This window comes from Leuresthes tenuis, unplaced genomic scaffold (genome assembly GCF_036924035.1).
Source record: "Leuresthes tenuis unplaced genomic scaffold, fLeuTen1.0.hap1 SCAF_11, whole genome shotgun sequence".
Lineage (NCBI taxonomy): Eukaryota > Metazoa > Chordata > Actinopteri > Atheriniformes > Atherinopsidae > Leuresthes > Leuresthes tenuis.
In genome coordinates this window covers 2893615-2909201 of record NW_027325365.1, presented here as the reverse complement: position 1 = coordinate 2909201, position 15587 = coordinate 2893615, and the positions used below count along the sequence as shown (strand labels likewise).

Below are 15587 nucleotides of genomic sequence, written 5' to 3'. Positions count from 1 at the left end.
TTTCTGTAAAAGTACTGTCTGGATGGCTCTAAGACATCATTAGATCGTGAATATTAAAGCACCAGTTGGTTAGTTGCTGAAGGTTAACTACACCTTTCTTATCCATATATAAAATAAAACATGGATTAAGAATATGCCTCTGTTATCTTTTTCAGGAACACCAGTTAAATATGAAGGGTTGAGACAGACTTACTGCTTTTTCTATGATGACAAACCCCACAAAGGTTGGAAATTATTGGTTAATCTTAAAAGTTTTCTATTTTTAAGAACTTGAGCAAATGTTTTAATGTGCTAATTCAGAATAGGATCCTGGAGCAAGTGACTGGTTTATCTGACAGATATTCTTAACCATATGAACATCTGGGCAGTTTTTATATACTTTTACACTCATTACACTCACTTTATATGCTTTTATGTTGAAATGTACATATGCTCAGTTTGGAACAAATAACTGTCATCCAAAGTCAGCCATTCAGATGCATTTGTTGCTTGTGGTTTGTTTAAACAGCACCTGCAGTTCCTCTAACCCACATTTCAGGCATTTTCAAAGCTAGGAAAGCTTCAGTAGTGCAGGTTAAATGTTCTGTATGTTTGGGGTTGTACAAAGAGTCGTATAAAGTACTGTTGTTGTGTTTAAATATCTGTTCATCACACCTCAGAGGTGGAATTTAAAAAAACAAAAGGTTAGAAACACAAATAAGATGGAGCCGAGCTTTTATTACTGATTAAATGTTCACAAAAGTCAAGTAATAAAATGATTCAGTCCAGCAGATATATTCATACATATATGAAATATAATAAAAATGATTAAAATGTTTCATTTGTTCATGAGAACTTCATGGATTTCTTTTTTTCAGGACCAAGTGTATCTGACTTCATGCTAAAAATTCACAGAAACAATGACAACTTTAAAACCGACCACACTTTTTTCATTGATCAACAGTTCTGAAGTCCAGTCGTTCAGCTGCTAACATCCTGAGGGATTCTGGGACGTCCGTCGGTGCACTCGCACTCCTCTTTGTGATGCGGGGGGTCGGAGGTCGCCTCATATTCAGCCCGTCCTTTGGTCTGGCAGGTGGGGCAGCAGGCGGTGTGTCCCTCCTGTCTGCAGCTGGGACAGGACAGCACCAGCTGGCAGCAGAACCGGGTGCTACAGAGCTCATATTGGTCCCATGGACGGCCGCAGTACCTGCAGTCTGGACACAAAAAACCCGAAACTAGAGCTTAAATATTAATGATCGGTAAGATTTGCACTTTCTTTCAGATCAAGCAGTTATTTCTTGTACTGACCTGAGATGATGTCGTTGTTTGAGGAGATGGCATAGCGGTCATCAAACACGAAAAGTTTCCCCCGATAGAAACCTTCTGGGAAACGCTCCAGGTACTTATGAATTCCACCTTTCAGCTGGTAAATATCTTTACACACATCCTGCAGGTAAAAAAGGACATTCGTAGGATAAATGTGAACAAGAATTTATGTTGCAACAGCTCCTCTAGTGGACAACTATGAGAATGCAACATCTGAGTCGGAGCAACAAGAGTTAATCAGGTCAGTTCCAAGAGAAGCTTCCAGTGAAAGACAGGAACATCCCACATCAATCAGCTTACTTTTGAGCGAAGGTAAGCGGAGCCTCGCTCACAACGTATTCCTCCAGTGCAGTACATGAGGACCTTCTTGTCTCTGAACAGTTCCAGGTTCTGGTCGACGTAGTCTGGGAAGTAGCTGAACTTGCGAATGTTCGGGGCCAAACATTGACTAAACTGTCCCTGTGGAATATAAAAATCCAGATCAGTTTTTACACCAGAACATGCCACCACTTTTTATCCAACATGAAACCGACATCCTGCAGCCTGCAGGGTCCCAAACAGCAAAATGAGAAGAAAGTGCAGTCTGCAGAACCAACACAGCGCCACAGGTTATAAAACACGACTTCTACGTGCAGTTTTTAGGAATATTTTGTTTAGTGTGACTTTAAAGAGCAAGTTGATATTACCAAAACAGAGTTCTGATGAAAACTGAGATCATGTTTCTCCAGTTTTAGCTTCTCTCCATTGGCTCCCTGTTAAATTCAGAATAGAATTTAAGATTCTTCTCCTCACATATAAAGCTCTTAATGACCGAGCTCCATCACATCTTAAAGATCTCACAGCTGGATATTTCCCCAACAGAGCACTTTGCTCTCAGGCTGCAGGTTTCCTTGTGGTTCCCAGAGTTTCTAAAAGCAGAATGGGAGGCAGAGCCTTCAGTTATCAGGCCCCTAAAAGCAGAATGGGAGGCAGAGCCTTCAGTTATCAGGCCCCTCTCTGTGGAACCAGCTTGGCTTCAGGAAGCAGACACCCTCTCTACCTTTAGATCAGGCTGAAAACTGGCCTTTTCTGAAGGAGCTTACAGTCAGGGATTATGTTTGTTTGTTTCTCTGTCCTGTCCTCTCATCCCTTAAGTGGGGGAGGCAGATGGCTGCTGTCTCAGTCAGGTTCTGCTGGAGTTCTCTCCCTGTTCAGTGGGTTCCTCTGCACTGTCAGCACAACCCCAAATTTAAGATTCAGTACAATCTGTTGGTTTCCTCAGCTGGGAAACTTTGTGGAAAATGGCATTTTATAAATACTGCTCTGCTGAATTGGACTGTTTTTAGAGGATTATAAGTAGGCTGAATTGGATTATAAATGGACAGTCTCTGGTTGTTGTAAGGTGCTATATAAAGAAATGTTGACTGATTAAATGTTATTTGTTCACTTTGCCTGTAAAGATTAAAAAGAACTAAAAATACTACTTACAATTTTACTCTCATAAAAGTTGCGGCAGTCCAGGAGGACGGTGTCTTTACACAAATCCCCTTTAGCCAAAAGAGTCTCCACTTCTTTGTGGAACTCTTCAGGCTCCAGATGAACTCCTGGAAGGCCAAACAGATGGAAGTGACACGATGACTTGAAACCGCACAAAGCAAATGATTCACAGCATCACCAACAGATGGATAACAACACTTTAATAATGCTTCACCTGAGGAGGAACAATCAGTGCAGCCATATGGCTTGTTGACAGTTTACTAACAGGGGTGCTATAGGTATTAATTACATCATTAATATAATATCTGTGGTGGAAGAGGCATTGGTTAAACACAAGAAATACCTGCCAGCTGGTAGGAAATCACATCAGGATCCACTCCCATTGGGACAATCTCCTTATAGACCCCGACCTTCAGGTCAGTAAAACACTCAGCACCACCACCACTGGTCTGAAAACACACAGATAAGTCCATTAATATGCAAGGCTAAATATCAGACATGCTGATTATTTCAAGGTATATTTTATAAAATAAAGGCTAAAGATTGAAGCTGTGGCCGATGACACACAAAGCAGGGTCACACAAACACAGAGTGCAGCGTCGGCCATCATTTCTGACCTTAAAATCCTCTTCATCCATCTCAAAGACAGGATGTGAAAGCATTGCATCGATGTAAATATCAGCGGCCACGTTGGTGCCACCAACTGTCCCATTGATGCCTTCTGCTGCCACCCTCACCTGAAGAAAAAGGGGACAGTTAATTCTTTAGCTATGTCTGATATTTCACGCTGGCAGTCTTGTAGTTGGAGAGTTATTTCACCTTTCCAGTTAAGTGCAGCTTCTCACACAAAGCTTTCTGCCAAGCACAGATGACATGTGGATCCTCCACTTGACAGTAGTGATAGTAGAGGAGAACCTTTCCGGGACCGCTGTGTGAAAACAACCAGAGCCATCAGAATTTCTTCAGAAATCATAAATATTACACAAATTAGCACCACTGTGCCACTGTACATGTGCTGGGTTTACTTTTCAAGTTGCTCCTCGGAGATGTGGCTGATGTCGGGTATCCATGCAGAAATGTCCACTGCTTCTGCTTTGAGCCCGTTTGACTGGTGTGTTTCAGTTCCTTCTTGCAGCTGGGTTACCAAATGGTCATATGTGGCCTGTGTGAGCTGCAGTATTTCAGCATTATGAGTCCTGGCCACATGTTTGTGAACTGCAGAGTGTCCGCTGAAGGTCTGGCCGCAGCAGCACCAAGACGTGCCTCCTTCCCCATGACGGTCGTCCCTCTTAGACGCCACAAAACCGGCAAAGGACTGCGAAGGTTAGGAAAAAATCATTAAGCATGTTCAGTGTGTTTAAGTTAAGGTTTTCTAAATCAAATGCGGTTAAACAACTTTCAGTGCGCAGATTATATGTAGTCAAAGAAGCAGCTGACAGACTTTCTTTTGCTTGGAACACCTCACCATGCTAGGAGTCGCTCCCCTCGTCTCTAACCCTGGACGCTATTCCTCTGTTTGAATGTTAAGTAGAGTGGATGCACATCTTCATTTGAGGATACAGTTATAGTTGTAATCTAGTCGCTAAAATGGCCCCTGACACCATATTAAAAGGCCAGATGACGACAGCAACTTGACCCCCCATACTAAAATAAACTAAAGAAACATAAGAAAAACAAACTAGTTTTCTTGTTCAAACTTAATAGCCACTAGATTCACCTCATTAGTGTTTTACAGAGCTTTTATTCTTTTAGCTCTCCAGGGTTTGTAATAAAGCTTCATCAATACAGGATTATGTCAGACTGATGCAAATATTATTGGTTTGTGGGATTCTTAAGATACCTGGGACTTTACCTGGACAACAGACAAGACTGGAAATGTAACACCAAGCCTGTCTACAAGAAGAAACAGAGCAGACTGTGCTTCTTAACGACACTTTCATGTCTGCATCATGTATATCTTTGATGTCTCTGGTGGAGAAAACAATCTGCTTTGCATCCATCTGGTGGGGCAGCAGCATCAGAGCGAGTGACTAAAAAAAAAAACCCTGGCCCTGTGCTGGGGACTGCTCTGGAGCCCCCCAGCTGATCATGAAAATAAGAGCGCTGCACAAGTTGATGAACATAATGGACAATACTACACAGCCTCTACACAACATCGTGTTGAAACAGGAGGAGTGTGTTCAGTCAGGCTTCTTCAGCTCTGCTGCAACGGAGCACAGAACGGGAGGTCATTCCTGCTACCAATAACCATCATAACCATTTTATCTGATGCTATTACAACCAAAATACATTGCAAACCTCTCACTTTCCAGCAATAATACCAACTTTTTAGAACTTTTGAGTTGAAGGACAATGGAAAGATTTTTTTCTGCAGCAGCTTTCTTCAAATGTTGCACAGTTAAAATACGGTTTGCAAGAGACTAGACTATCAGTGACAATTTCACATCCATCCACTAACCCGTTAGTCCGGTTAAAATAGGGCTAAATCCCTTCAGTCAGTGTTTTCTCACCTTCCTCCTGCATAAATTGTAGTATCTTCTTTGAGGGGCAGAGAGTTGCTTCTCCCTTTTTAATCCATTACAGGATGAAGTATCGACCTCCCAGTTCATGAACTCTGAGCAGGGTGTTTCAGCAGCAGCCATTGTGCCCAACATCATTTTTCATTACTATCGGTTTTTACTGCTACTGTATTTATTAGCTAAGACACGAGACTTCACTAACTTTATCACTTTGCTATTTGAACATCTTGGGTTAGTCGTGTTTTTAAATGTTGTCAAACTCTTGCCTCACATAAAATATAAAGTCTCAAACATGATAAATAACACGTTACATGGCCAAGTGTCACCAAACAGCGAGCCGGAACATCGGAAGAAGAAGGCGACGCACCTTCCGGTTGACCCCTGAATATCCCGGATGTGTCTCACTTGAATCGGACCACTGTTATTTTTTTGCTGGAATAACGGCGGCGGTCTGACTGAATGATTTAAACTAGCAGCCGAGTTGGGTTTTTTTTTTTGTTTCACAATTATTTCGTCGTTGCTACCTTGTGTGTACAACAAAACGGGATAAAATGTCGAGGAGACGACACAGCGATGAGAATGACGGTATGTCGGTGAACCTTCACTGCATGTGTAATTCAGACGTTGGGCTAACTAGCGGTGGTTGGCTAACGCTAGCGTTTTTTTTGGAGCATTCACCACGCTGGTTGATCATTTGTTTTACCAGGCCAAGTTTGGGTTTCGTCGGCGTCGCACAAAATTAAAATACATTCAATAGAAGTAATTATAGTTATCTTTTTAATGACAAACGAAGCATGGAGATTGAGCCGGGACAGAATTAACGGCTGCGTTGACCGTTAGCTGCTTGATGGCTAACATTATCCAAATGTTGTGAAGAGCTGACATGGGACGGTTACTAAATATGTGGAGCATGTATATCATTTGCTGTGAATCTGTGAGTTGGATCTGATTAAAAGTGTTACAATCTAGTAAAAAAACAACAACTTTAAGACAGGAAAAGTTGCGCATGAAGTTGTTAATGCACACTGTCATTTAACTCAAACTCATTGCTGACCCCATGTTTTGTTAAGTGGTTAGGCTTTAAATAGTTGTGATTCAAATATAGTCCTGATATACAAATTAGGGGAGTATTTGCATCCATTCACAGCTAAAGATGTGGGTGGAAAACAGGTTTCTACGTGAAAATGTAGTTTCACAATTATTGAGATTTATAAAAGAGAACCTCAAATGGATTTTGCAGATAGATTTAGTTGTTAGTCCAGGCTTATGTCTGGGTACAGTGGAAAACAAGGGTGGCAGGAGAGGATACTGTCCTGTGTCACTTATGGACCTCACACATTCAGCTCCTCAGGCTCTGAAGATACGACTGTTTTGCACATTTACATTTTATATCCGAGTTACACTGTGACCCAGACAGATGTCTGCCTCTGGCACTGTGGTGCTTCTCCAAAGTTCTGTGTCAGGCTTCAGAACAGGACTCAAAACCTTCTCAATGGAGGAAAATGATTCCCAGTGATTAACTGGGTCTTTTTCATGTTATTTTAGCTGAATACTTCCTGCTCAGCACCAATCAGCAGCTTGTGTTTCCAGGAGCTGATAGAGACCAAAACAAGGCTGTGCCTGAGATTTATCTGCTTTATGATTTAATCCTTAACTTTTAGATATGTTGACGAGCAACTTGAGGATGCCAGCTTAAAAACTGTCCCCAGAATAACATCATCTGTTTTTTATTTCGAGTCACTCGTGGCTGCTTTTTTTGTCCAGTTTTCATTGTTCTTATTTAAGTCTGTTTGATCTTTTTTTTTTACGTGTCAGTTGCATTTATTGTGTATTTTGACGGATTTTAAACACGATCTTAACCGTTTCGTTAGCTCATTTGTGCCTGTTGTTGTCTTTTTACTCTTCCAGAAGGTCAAGCCCATAAAAGGAGGAGAACCTCAGAGCCCATTGAGATCGAAGACCGCCTCGAGTCGCTGATATGTCGTGTGGGGGAAAAAGTAAGGACAGACGCGTTTTTAGCACAAGGAACATTATTGTTTAGACTGTTTTCAGTAATAATACTGAACTGTTTCTTTCTTTTATCTTTTCACAGAGTACATCATCCCTCGAGAGCAACTTGGAGGGCCTCGCCGGCGTCTTAGAGGCAGACCTTCCAAACTACAAAAACAAAATCCTGCGTATTTTATGTGCCGTGTAGGTTCCTACATGTTCTCACACTCGGATGGATTAAAAGACTTGTGCATTGTTGTTCTCACTCATGTTTTATTTGCCGACAGAGCCCGCCTCCTGCCTGAGAAACTGACCGTCTACACAACTTTAGTCGGCCTCCTGAATGCCAGGAACTACAACTTTGGAGGCGAGTTTGTGGAGGCCATGATCAGGCAGCTGAAGGAGACCCTGAAAAACAACTTGTATAGTGAAGCGGTTTACCTGGTATGTTGAGTCCTGACATCATAAATCACCACAGTGTGTATTTAGGCAACTTATCATTTTCTTTTCTTTTTATTTGCACCCTTTTCAGGTGCGTTTTCTGTCTGATTTGGTCAACTGCCACGTGATTGCTGCCCCCTCAATGGTGGCCATGTTTGAGAATTTTGTCAGTGTTACTCAGGAGGAAGATGTGCCACAGGTCGGTGAATGTTGAATGTATTTATTCATCTTTTATTATTCTCATTTGATTCAGCTATAGATTAACTGTCCATGCAGATAATTGTATGCAACATTTTCTTGAAGTATTCATTTATTTCTCCATTCTTTGGTGTCATATATTCAGTAATTCTTCTTCTTCCTTGTTTGGTTTCACAGATTTTGGTAATTAAGGCGGTTTTTTAATGAGTTTCAAAGTTTCTTTTGATGAAATGAGCACAAGTTTGATTTTATCTGCAGCTTCAACACAAACTTTTAAATTTTACTGAATGAAAGTTATAATGTGGTTATTGTGGGGCTCAACGTAGCTGAGGTATCTGTGAGGTGTTGTAAGCGCCCTGATTTCCTTCTGCAGGTCCGTTCGGACTGGTTCGTGTACGTTGTTCTGTCCTGTCTGCCCTGGGTCGGAAAGGAGCTTTATGAGAAGAAGGATGTTGAGATGGACAGACTCCTCAGCCAGATAGAAGGCTACCTCAAGTAAGATGACGGATCTCTGTTGATACCGGTTGTTTTTTCCTGGTCGGGACTTTTTGCTCATGGGGATCTTCCACACCGGGGGCCATGCCCACTTGGCGACTTGTCGGGGTGGCTGGGGGTTCCTGCCCTGCAGCCCTGGCTGTGTTGTGGATGCCGGCCGGTCCTGATCTGGGCGGTTCCCGTGGTAACGACCTCTGTGGTCATCGGTGGGCTGTTTCCCGGTGTGAACAGATCCCCAAGATACCGTTTCCTTTCCTCAGCGTCAAGCCAGATGTTACAGTTTGTTGTTGTTGATGTTGCTCATGTTGGGGGGGTGCATGTGTGGTTGTCAGTGTGAGTTTATGTATGTCTTGATTTTATTATGTGAAGCACAGCGTTTTGTATAAATCAAATTAGACTTGATTGATGATTCCTATCGATTGGTTTTCTCCTCATTTAACAGGAGGAGAGTAAAGACTCACGTCCCCATGCTGCAGGTGTGGACTGCAGAGAAGCCCCACCCACAGGAGGAGGTGCGTATCTCCGGTGTTTATCTGAACAATCTGCTGAATATTCTGCAGTGTCAGAAGTGACTCAGGCTAAATGTTCAGTTGCAGCACATATTGTCAGTTGTGAAAATGGCAAAGAAGGCAGCCAGAGTCCATTTTAAACCCTCTTTGTCTTCATTTTAGTACCTGGACTGCCTTTGGGCTCAGATTCAGAAGCTGAAGAAAGACCGTTGGCAGGAGCGTCACATCCTCCGTCCGTACATCGCATTCGACAGCGTGCTTTGTGAGGCCCTGCAGCACAACCTGCCCCCCTTCACCCCACCAGGCCACATGCCTGACGCCCAGTACCCCATGCCCCGGGTCATCTTCCGCATGTTTGACTACACTGACGCCCCAGAGGTTCGTTTGTCTTCGTGTTGCAGCCTTCGGTTCAGAATGACTTCAGTATTTCAGCTGTTTTAGTGAAACTTCTGCCTACAGAGAAGCTCCCCGGTTTTTCACAGCTGGCACATTTTCTGTCTGCAGGGACCCGTCATGCCTGGCAGCCATTCTGTGGAGAGATTTGTCATCGAAGAAAACCTAAACTGTATCATCAAAACTCACTGGAAGGAGAGGAAAACATGGTGGGTTGTGATCCTGATCCAAGGTTTCTGTTAGGAAAGTGTCCGAGTCGTTGCTTAAGTTTCTGTTCCTTCCTTTCAGTGCGGCTCAGTTACTCAGTTATCCAGGGAAAAATAAGATCCCACTCAACTATCACATCGTGGAGGTATACGTCCCTGTTGTTTAGTTCTTTATCGAAGCGGAAAAGCTAACGCTGTGATTAAACGTAGTTCCTTTCCCCATCAGGTGATCTTCGGGGAACTTTTCCATCTCCCCTCGCCGCCACACATCGACGTCATGTACACTGCGCTGCTCATCGAGCTCTGCAAACTGCAGCCGGGGTCGCTGCCCCAAGTTGTATCCTTTTGTTCTTGCTTTTGTCTCTTTTCTAAGTGAGATTTTAAGGTTTCTGAACGGCGATGAAAGTGGAACGTGAAGGATAATGATGTGTATTTTTATGAATAAAGTTTTGATGTTTTAAACACAGCCGTAAACAACGACCTGCTGTGGGAAGTTGTGCCGTTATCAGCCTCTTCCTGTGTGTGCTCTGCACTTCCTGCCTGGTTTGCACTCACTGAGCTGGCAGTGAAGTGTGAGAAAACACTCAAGTCTCTTTACTTTCTTTTAAATCAGAGACGCAGAGATTAATGAGCTGTTATGTTTGCATGTTTTGCTGCTCAGAGAAGTTTCCTGTGATCTTGTGATGCGTCTTTATGTTGTGATGTTTAAAGATGTGTTCCAGTTAGACTCTGATGGTGGGTGGATGAAGAGTTAAGAGACTAACGTTTCTCTTTCTGAAGTTCGGTACGAGCAACTGTTCTTTCAGTTGTGATGGTTCCCGTTAGCAGCTCTTTATCCTGGTTAAACCTCCCATAATAAGCCCATAACGGGTGGAAAGGTGCTTTTAAACGGCAGCAGTTGGGTTCTTTGCTGAGTTTTTATCTTAACGCCTGCCTGACAGCTGGCCCAAGCCACAGAGATGCTTTACATGAGGCTGGACACCATGAACACCATCTGCATGGACCGGTAAGGTCACTGCACATTAACTGGAACTCAAGGCTTTCCTCTCCCGTCTAACCTTGTTTCTCCTTCGTTGTACAGGTTTGTCAACTGGTTTGCTCACCATTTGAGTAACTTCCAGTTTCGGTGGAGCTGGGATGACTGGTGTGTGATTGTTCGATGAGAACACAGCATTTCTTGTTGTTTTCATGACAAAACGGCCGTTTTCTAACGTGATGTCGCACACGTTCCTCTTTAAAGGTCCGACTGCTTGGCCGTGGACCTGGATAGGCCTAAACCCAAGTTTGTCAAAGAGGTTCTGGAGAAGAGTATGAGGTATGAAAGCATTTTACACCTTTTATCCGAAGGAGACACATTCTGCCATTTTATTCTCAAATACAGCTGTCGATCCCTCTTTTAGGCACAATCTCACCACGGGTCATGTGCTGAACTGACCCAAGTTGTTAAAACCTGCAGCACAAAGCGTAACGATGGCTGCTTTAAATCCTCCATCACCGGTCGGCTCCTCTGTCGCTTCCTTCCTCTGTTTTCAGTTTTAATCGGTTAACATTCAGGCCGTTACTTCATCAGTGCCTGGTGCTGTTCTGATGGTGCATTCAATGACCAATGAGAAATCTCAGTTTCATTCGTTCCTTAAATAAAGTGAACTTTATTCCCAACGATGAGAAGCAGAAATTGAGGGCCAAAGAGTTTCAGTTCTCCAGTGAGTGCAGCATCATGGGGCCACATGAAGATGGTGAAAATAGGAGCTCAATATAACAGCTCAATCTTTTTAAATGTCTCCCGGTCTCAGTGGGTCTGTTTTGCGGTTGTACTTTCAGGCTATCGTACCATCAGAGGATGGTGGACATCGTCCCTCCAACCTTCGCAGCCCTCATCCCCGCTGAACCCATCTTTACTTTCAAATATGGAGATGAGAGCGCCGGTAAGAATGATTTCTGTTGTCATGGAGAATATCTTCAGAGATTAAGTGTGAAGCAGGACATTTTTAATGTGGAATGAAATAAATCTCCTCTCCCTCACAGCTTCGTTACCAGGATACCCAGTCTCCATTACAGTCGGAAACGCCATCAAGAACCGGGCGACCAATGAGGAAATCCTCACTATCCTCAAAGAAGTCCCCAACCCCAACCAGGAGGACAACGATGGTGTGTTCCACTCTTTATTCCACTTCCTTTTCACGCCCTACGGTGGAGGAAAACGTCTCTTCTTCATGCTGAAGCTCAGTGGTTCCTTCAGCCTCGCTGCCAGTCTGAATAATATGACAAACGGAGCTTTTCTGCTTGTAAAAGTACAGAATCAGCGGGATGGCGGCGGCACTTTATCTACATAGGACAGAAAGGCATAACATGAGAAAATAACACGATTTTAACACGCATTCATCCCGTTTGGTGCTTTTTCTGCACATTCTTTCCTCTCCACTGTATTTCTGTTTCTGTTGCTGCAGATGAAGGGGAGAGCTTCAACCCTCTGAAGATCGACGTGTTCCTGCAGACTCTGCTCCATCTGGCGGCTAAATCCTTCAGCCACTCCTTCAGCGCCCTCGGCAAGTAAGTTTAACTGCAGTGGAACCGGCTCATCGGTCGTAGAAGTCATCAAAATGCTGCCTGCAGTTCGAAAGTTCATTCAGAAAAGAAGCAAAGCGACTAAAAATGGACGCTTTCCTCGGGGGGCTGACGCCTGACTCTCAGGCACAGCTGGAGCATCTGTCTTTTTTTAATCCTTTTCCTTTCTGTCAGCTCGTGGCATCACACTCGCTCTGATTGGCTGCAGCGCGTCGGAGAAGGGAGGCGGCGCTGAGAACATGTCTGCTTTCATTTGTCGTCGTCATTCCTCCAAACAACACGTTCAATGTGAAGAAAGCGTCACATTAAGCTCAGTTTGACATGACTGAAGAACACGCTTTACGCTGATTTCCACCCTCACACACTGTGAAGCGTACGTTCTGCAGCTTCTGGCTGGTTCTGGCAGCTTCTGGCTGGTTCTGGCAGCTTCTGGCTGGTTCTGGCAGCTTCTGGCTGGTTCTGACAGCTTCTGGCAGCTTCTGACAGGTTCTGGCTGGTTCTGGCAGGTTCTGGCAGCCTCTGGCTGGTTCTGGCAGCCTCTGGCTGGTTCTGGCAGCTTCTGGTTGGTTCTGGCAGCTTCTGACAGCTTCTGGCAGCTTCTGGCTGGTTCTGGCAGCTTCTGGCTGGTTCTGGCTGGTTCTGGCTTGTTCTTCCCGTGCTCAGACACTCGATGGGTCTCTGCTCGCCGGTTTGCGTTTGAGCGCCTCGGTGACCGCTGCCTCGCCGCCTCAGAGACGCTCCAACAGTCCTGAACGCTGCTTTAGTCCCTCAGTGGATGCAGACCTGCTGAACTCTCCTTTCTGACGCTTCCAGGTTCCACGAGATCCTGAAAACTCTGACGGAGAGCGACGAAGGGAAGCTGCACATCCTCAAAGTGGTGTACGAGGTGTGGAGGAACCACCCGCAGGTGCAGGCCGCCGCTGTTCACCGTGAAAATGTTGCAATCTGCCACTTCTTCTTCTAACCTGTCACTGCTGCGTTCCAGATGATCGCCGTGTTGGTGGATAAAATGGTCCGGACGCAGATTGTGGACTGTGCCGCTGTTGCCAACTGGCTGTTCTCACAGGACATGGCTCACGAGTTCACCAGGTGAGCTGAGAACCTCGTGTTGTCTGAAGTGGCCCCGCCCCCGCAGAGTAAAAACCTCTTTTCACCTCATTTAGACTGTTCGTCTGGGAGATCCTGCACTCCACCATCCGAAAGATGAATAAACACGTGCAGAAGATCCAGAAGGAGCTGGAGGAGGCCAAGGACAAACTGGAGAAGCAGCAGCACAAGAGGGTAACCCTGTTTCCATCCCAGCCTCTCAAACATCTCAGGGAGGCTTTCACTTGAGTTCTAATGCGTTTGTGCTCCAGCAGAAGGACAGCGGCGACGACGAGGACATGGAGAAGAACAGCGAGGATGAGGAGGGTCAGCTGGAGGAGCAGATCGAGAGGCTGCAGGAGAAGGTGGAGTCGGCTCAGAGCGAACAGAAAAACCTCTTCCTCGTCATCTTCCAGGTACCGACCGCTGCCAGACGGCTCCGCCAGCAGAAAGCTTTCAAGCTGAAGTGTTGATTATTTAGTTCTTCATCCACTGCAGCTGATGAGCGGCAGTTTGAGGCTGTGCTGGTCACAGTTAGAGGAGATGTCCTCTCTTCTGCTGCAGAAGGACACAGTTATTATTACACAGTTATTACAGAGAAATGATCCCGTTTACTTTATTTAAACTGAGGAACATTAGAAGTGCAAATTCCTTTTTTTAACTGGATTCTCCAGCTTATGTCCTCTCTTCTGCTGCAGAAGGACACTGTTGTTATTACACAGTTATTACAGAGAAATGATCCTGTTTACTTTGTTATTTAAACTGAGGAACATTAGAAGTGCAAACTCCTCTTTTAACTGGATTCTCCAGCTTTAAAAATGTGTGTTTTTCCTGCAGTTTGCACAAAGTGCGTCTTCAGTACGACTCTGATCTGAGATGATGGAAGATTCTCAGAAAAAAGCAGTTGAACTATGTTTGTGTTGATGATATTAAGCTTTTCTGCGCTCTTACGTGAATAAAAGTTCACGCCGGGCGTCAAATCCGAGCTCCATCTTTTCATTTCACAGAACTTCCATCATTTAAATGTTCTGCTTCCTGCTGTGAGAAAGAGTTTTGGGAAAGATTCCCAACGTGAGCTTCATCCATTGTTCTCCTGCTGATTCAGCAGAACGAGATGAAAAGGCATCACTGGAGACCTGCTGAGTGCGTTGGTCTGGTCTTTAAAACTCTCTTTTCCTCCGTCAGCGCTTCATCATGTTGTTGACGGAGCATCTGGTTCGCTGTGAGACGGGCAGCGTCGACATCAGCACGCCGTGGTACAAAAACTGCATCGAGCGGCTGCAGCAGATCTTCCTCGTGGTAAACATCACACACACACACACACACGCACTCGGGTGGTTTTCTGGGCGCCGCAGCCCTAAAATGTTCCTCTAAAAGCACAGGAGGCGGTGCAGAGGACCGATGAGTCATGGCTCAGGTCAAAGTGAAAATCTGAGTCATCGCTCTGGTTCTTCCACGTTTATTTTTAGACACTTTCTCTTTCATTTGGTCTGTGAAATCCAACAACCCGCTGCGTTCCCATTGGTGCGTCTCCTGTCGCCCCGCAGCACCACGTCACCATCCAGCAGTACATGGGAACCCTGGAGAACCTGCTGTTCACCGCCGAGCTGGACCACCACATCCTGGCCGTGTACCAGCAGTTCTGCGCCCTGCAGCTCTGAGCGGCGCTGGCCACGTGCGTTCCTGCGCTCACGCTGAACCTGATGTGATAAACCGGCACATTAGAAACTACCAGCTCTTGCATCAAGAATCTCCTCTTTCCGTTTTGTTGGTTTCGCCCTCTCTGTGTTCGGTGCCAATGATTTCAGTTAACGTGCAGCCGCCACCTCGGACGTCCTCCAAAGTAGGAATTCAAACATTAGTTTGCCATAGTTGGTCCTTTTTTATTTTTTTTATGATAGGATTTGTTTTGAGTTTAGTTGATTTTTACCTCCTGCTCGTGTTCTTATGAATGAGTCTTTTTAAATCTGTACGAACTGTCCCCACCGAGCTGAAGAGATGTTCATAGGAGGAGACTTCAGGTCGGCTCTGAAGCCAGAGAGCGCTCTACTTTTTTATATTTGTGTTATGTGGAATTGGGAAGTAATTAAAACTCCAGAGTCTTTATCCACCTGCTTGTTTGTGCTGTCGTTCTTGACTCCAAATGCCTTTCCGGTCACCTGAAAAGACAAATATGCAGCCGACTCATCCGTAAATATCAGCTGGGGTCGACTGCTACAGCAGCAGGTAAGTAAAAGATTTCCTCCTTTCACACCATGAAAGTAAACCTACGGACAGAAAGCTTCAGCTTCAGTTAAAATGTCTCCTCCACACAGACAGCAGTCACATTTTGTGCCTGTTGACAGCTTAAAAAATGTTTCTATAACTACGAATAATCCTATTTAAATCAATAAAAATGTAAG

At 44.7% G+C, this 15587-nt stretch overlaps 2 protein-coding genes across 4 annotated transcripts in view; one reads left to right on the top strand and one right to left on the bottom strand.

Moving 5' to 3' along the window:
- Positions 1–702: 702 nt before the first annotated feature.
- Positions 703–5637, bottom strand: LOC140317678 (thiosulfate sulfurtransferase/rhodanese-like domain-containing protein 2). Its single transcript, XM_072395157.1, has 9 exons — positions 5295–5637; positions 3810–4099; positions 3604–3712; positions 3402–3521; positions 3128–3233; positions 2776–2891; positions 1609–1767; positions 1291–1429; positions 703–1196 (listed from the first exon to the last, which is right to left on the bottom strand). Exons 1-9 carry the CDS (start codon positions 5439–5441, stop codon positions 961–963), a joined length of 1422 nt encoding a protein of 473 aa, XP_072251258.1. The 5' UTR covers positions 5442–5637; the 3' UTR covers positions 703–960.
- A 97-nt stretch (positions 5638–5734) lies between these two features.
- The window catches only part of LOC140317674 (nuclear cap-binding protein subunit 1), a 189229-nt gene continuing 179376 nt past the window's right edge, over positions 5735–15587 (top strand). Inside the window, exons 1-23 of one of the 3 annotated variants that reach the window (XR_011917787.1) lie at positions 5735–5888; positions 7212–7300; positions 7396–7496; positions 7580–7736; positions 7825–7932; positions 8305–8426; positions 8869–8938; positions 9098–9313; positions 9440–9537; positions 9617–9680; positions 9761–9871; positions 10476–10540; positions 10616–10678; positions 10775–10849; positions 11356–11459; positions 11560–11682; positions 11982–12084; positions 12913–13006; positions 13085–13188; positions 13263–13380; positions 13458–13601; positions 14371–14484; positions 14733–15163. Coding sequence is in view for 2 of the 3 variants with exons in the window: in XM_072395151.1 (XP_072251252.1) it covers positions 5855–5888; positions 7212–7300; positions 7396–7496; positions 7580–7736; positions 7825–7932; positions 8305–8426; positions 8869–8938; positions 9098–9313; positions 9440–9537; positions 9617–9680; positions 9761–9871; positions 10476–10540; positions 10616–10678; positions 10775–10849; positions 11356–11459; positions 11560–11682; positions 11982–12084; positions 12913–13006; positions 13085–13188; positions 13263–13380; positions 13458–13601; positions 14371–14484; positions 14733–14846 (2391 nt within the window). In the remaining variant the exon portion in view is untranslated. Of the gene's footprint in view, positions 5889–7211; positions 7301–7395; positions 7497–7579; positions 7737–7824; positions 7933–8304; positions 8427–8868; positions 8939–9097; positions 9314–9439; positions 9538–9616; positions 9681–9760; positions 9872–10475; positions 10541–10615; positions 10679–10774; positions 10850–11355; positions 11460–11559; positions 11683–11981; positions 12085–12912; positions 13007–13084; positions 13189–13262; positions 13381–13457; positions 13602–14370; positions 14485–14732; positions 15296–15587 lie in introns of those variants that run through there. The other 2 variants (XM_072395151.1, XM_072395152.1) reach the window with 2 other exon arrangements.

Bases quoted from the DNA above. Each gene is read 5' to 3' on its own strand.
- LOC140317678 (XM_072395157.1), bottom strand. From the start codon at position 5,441: ATGATGTTGGGCACAATGGCTGCTGCTGAAACACCCTGCTCAGAGTTC. The intron at 3,713-3,809 runs GTAAACCCAGCA...GTTTTCACACAG, and splicing joins TCCGAGGAGCAACTTGAAAA to CGGTCCCGGAAAGGTTCTCC. The intron at 1,768-2,775 runs GTAAGTAGTATT...TATATTCCACAG, and splicing joins ACTTTTATGAGAGTAAAATT to GGACAGTTTAGTCAATGTTT.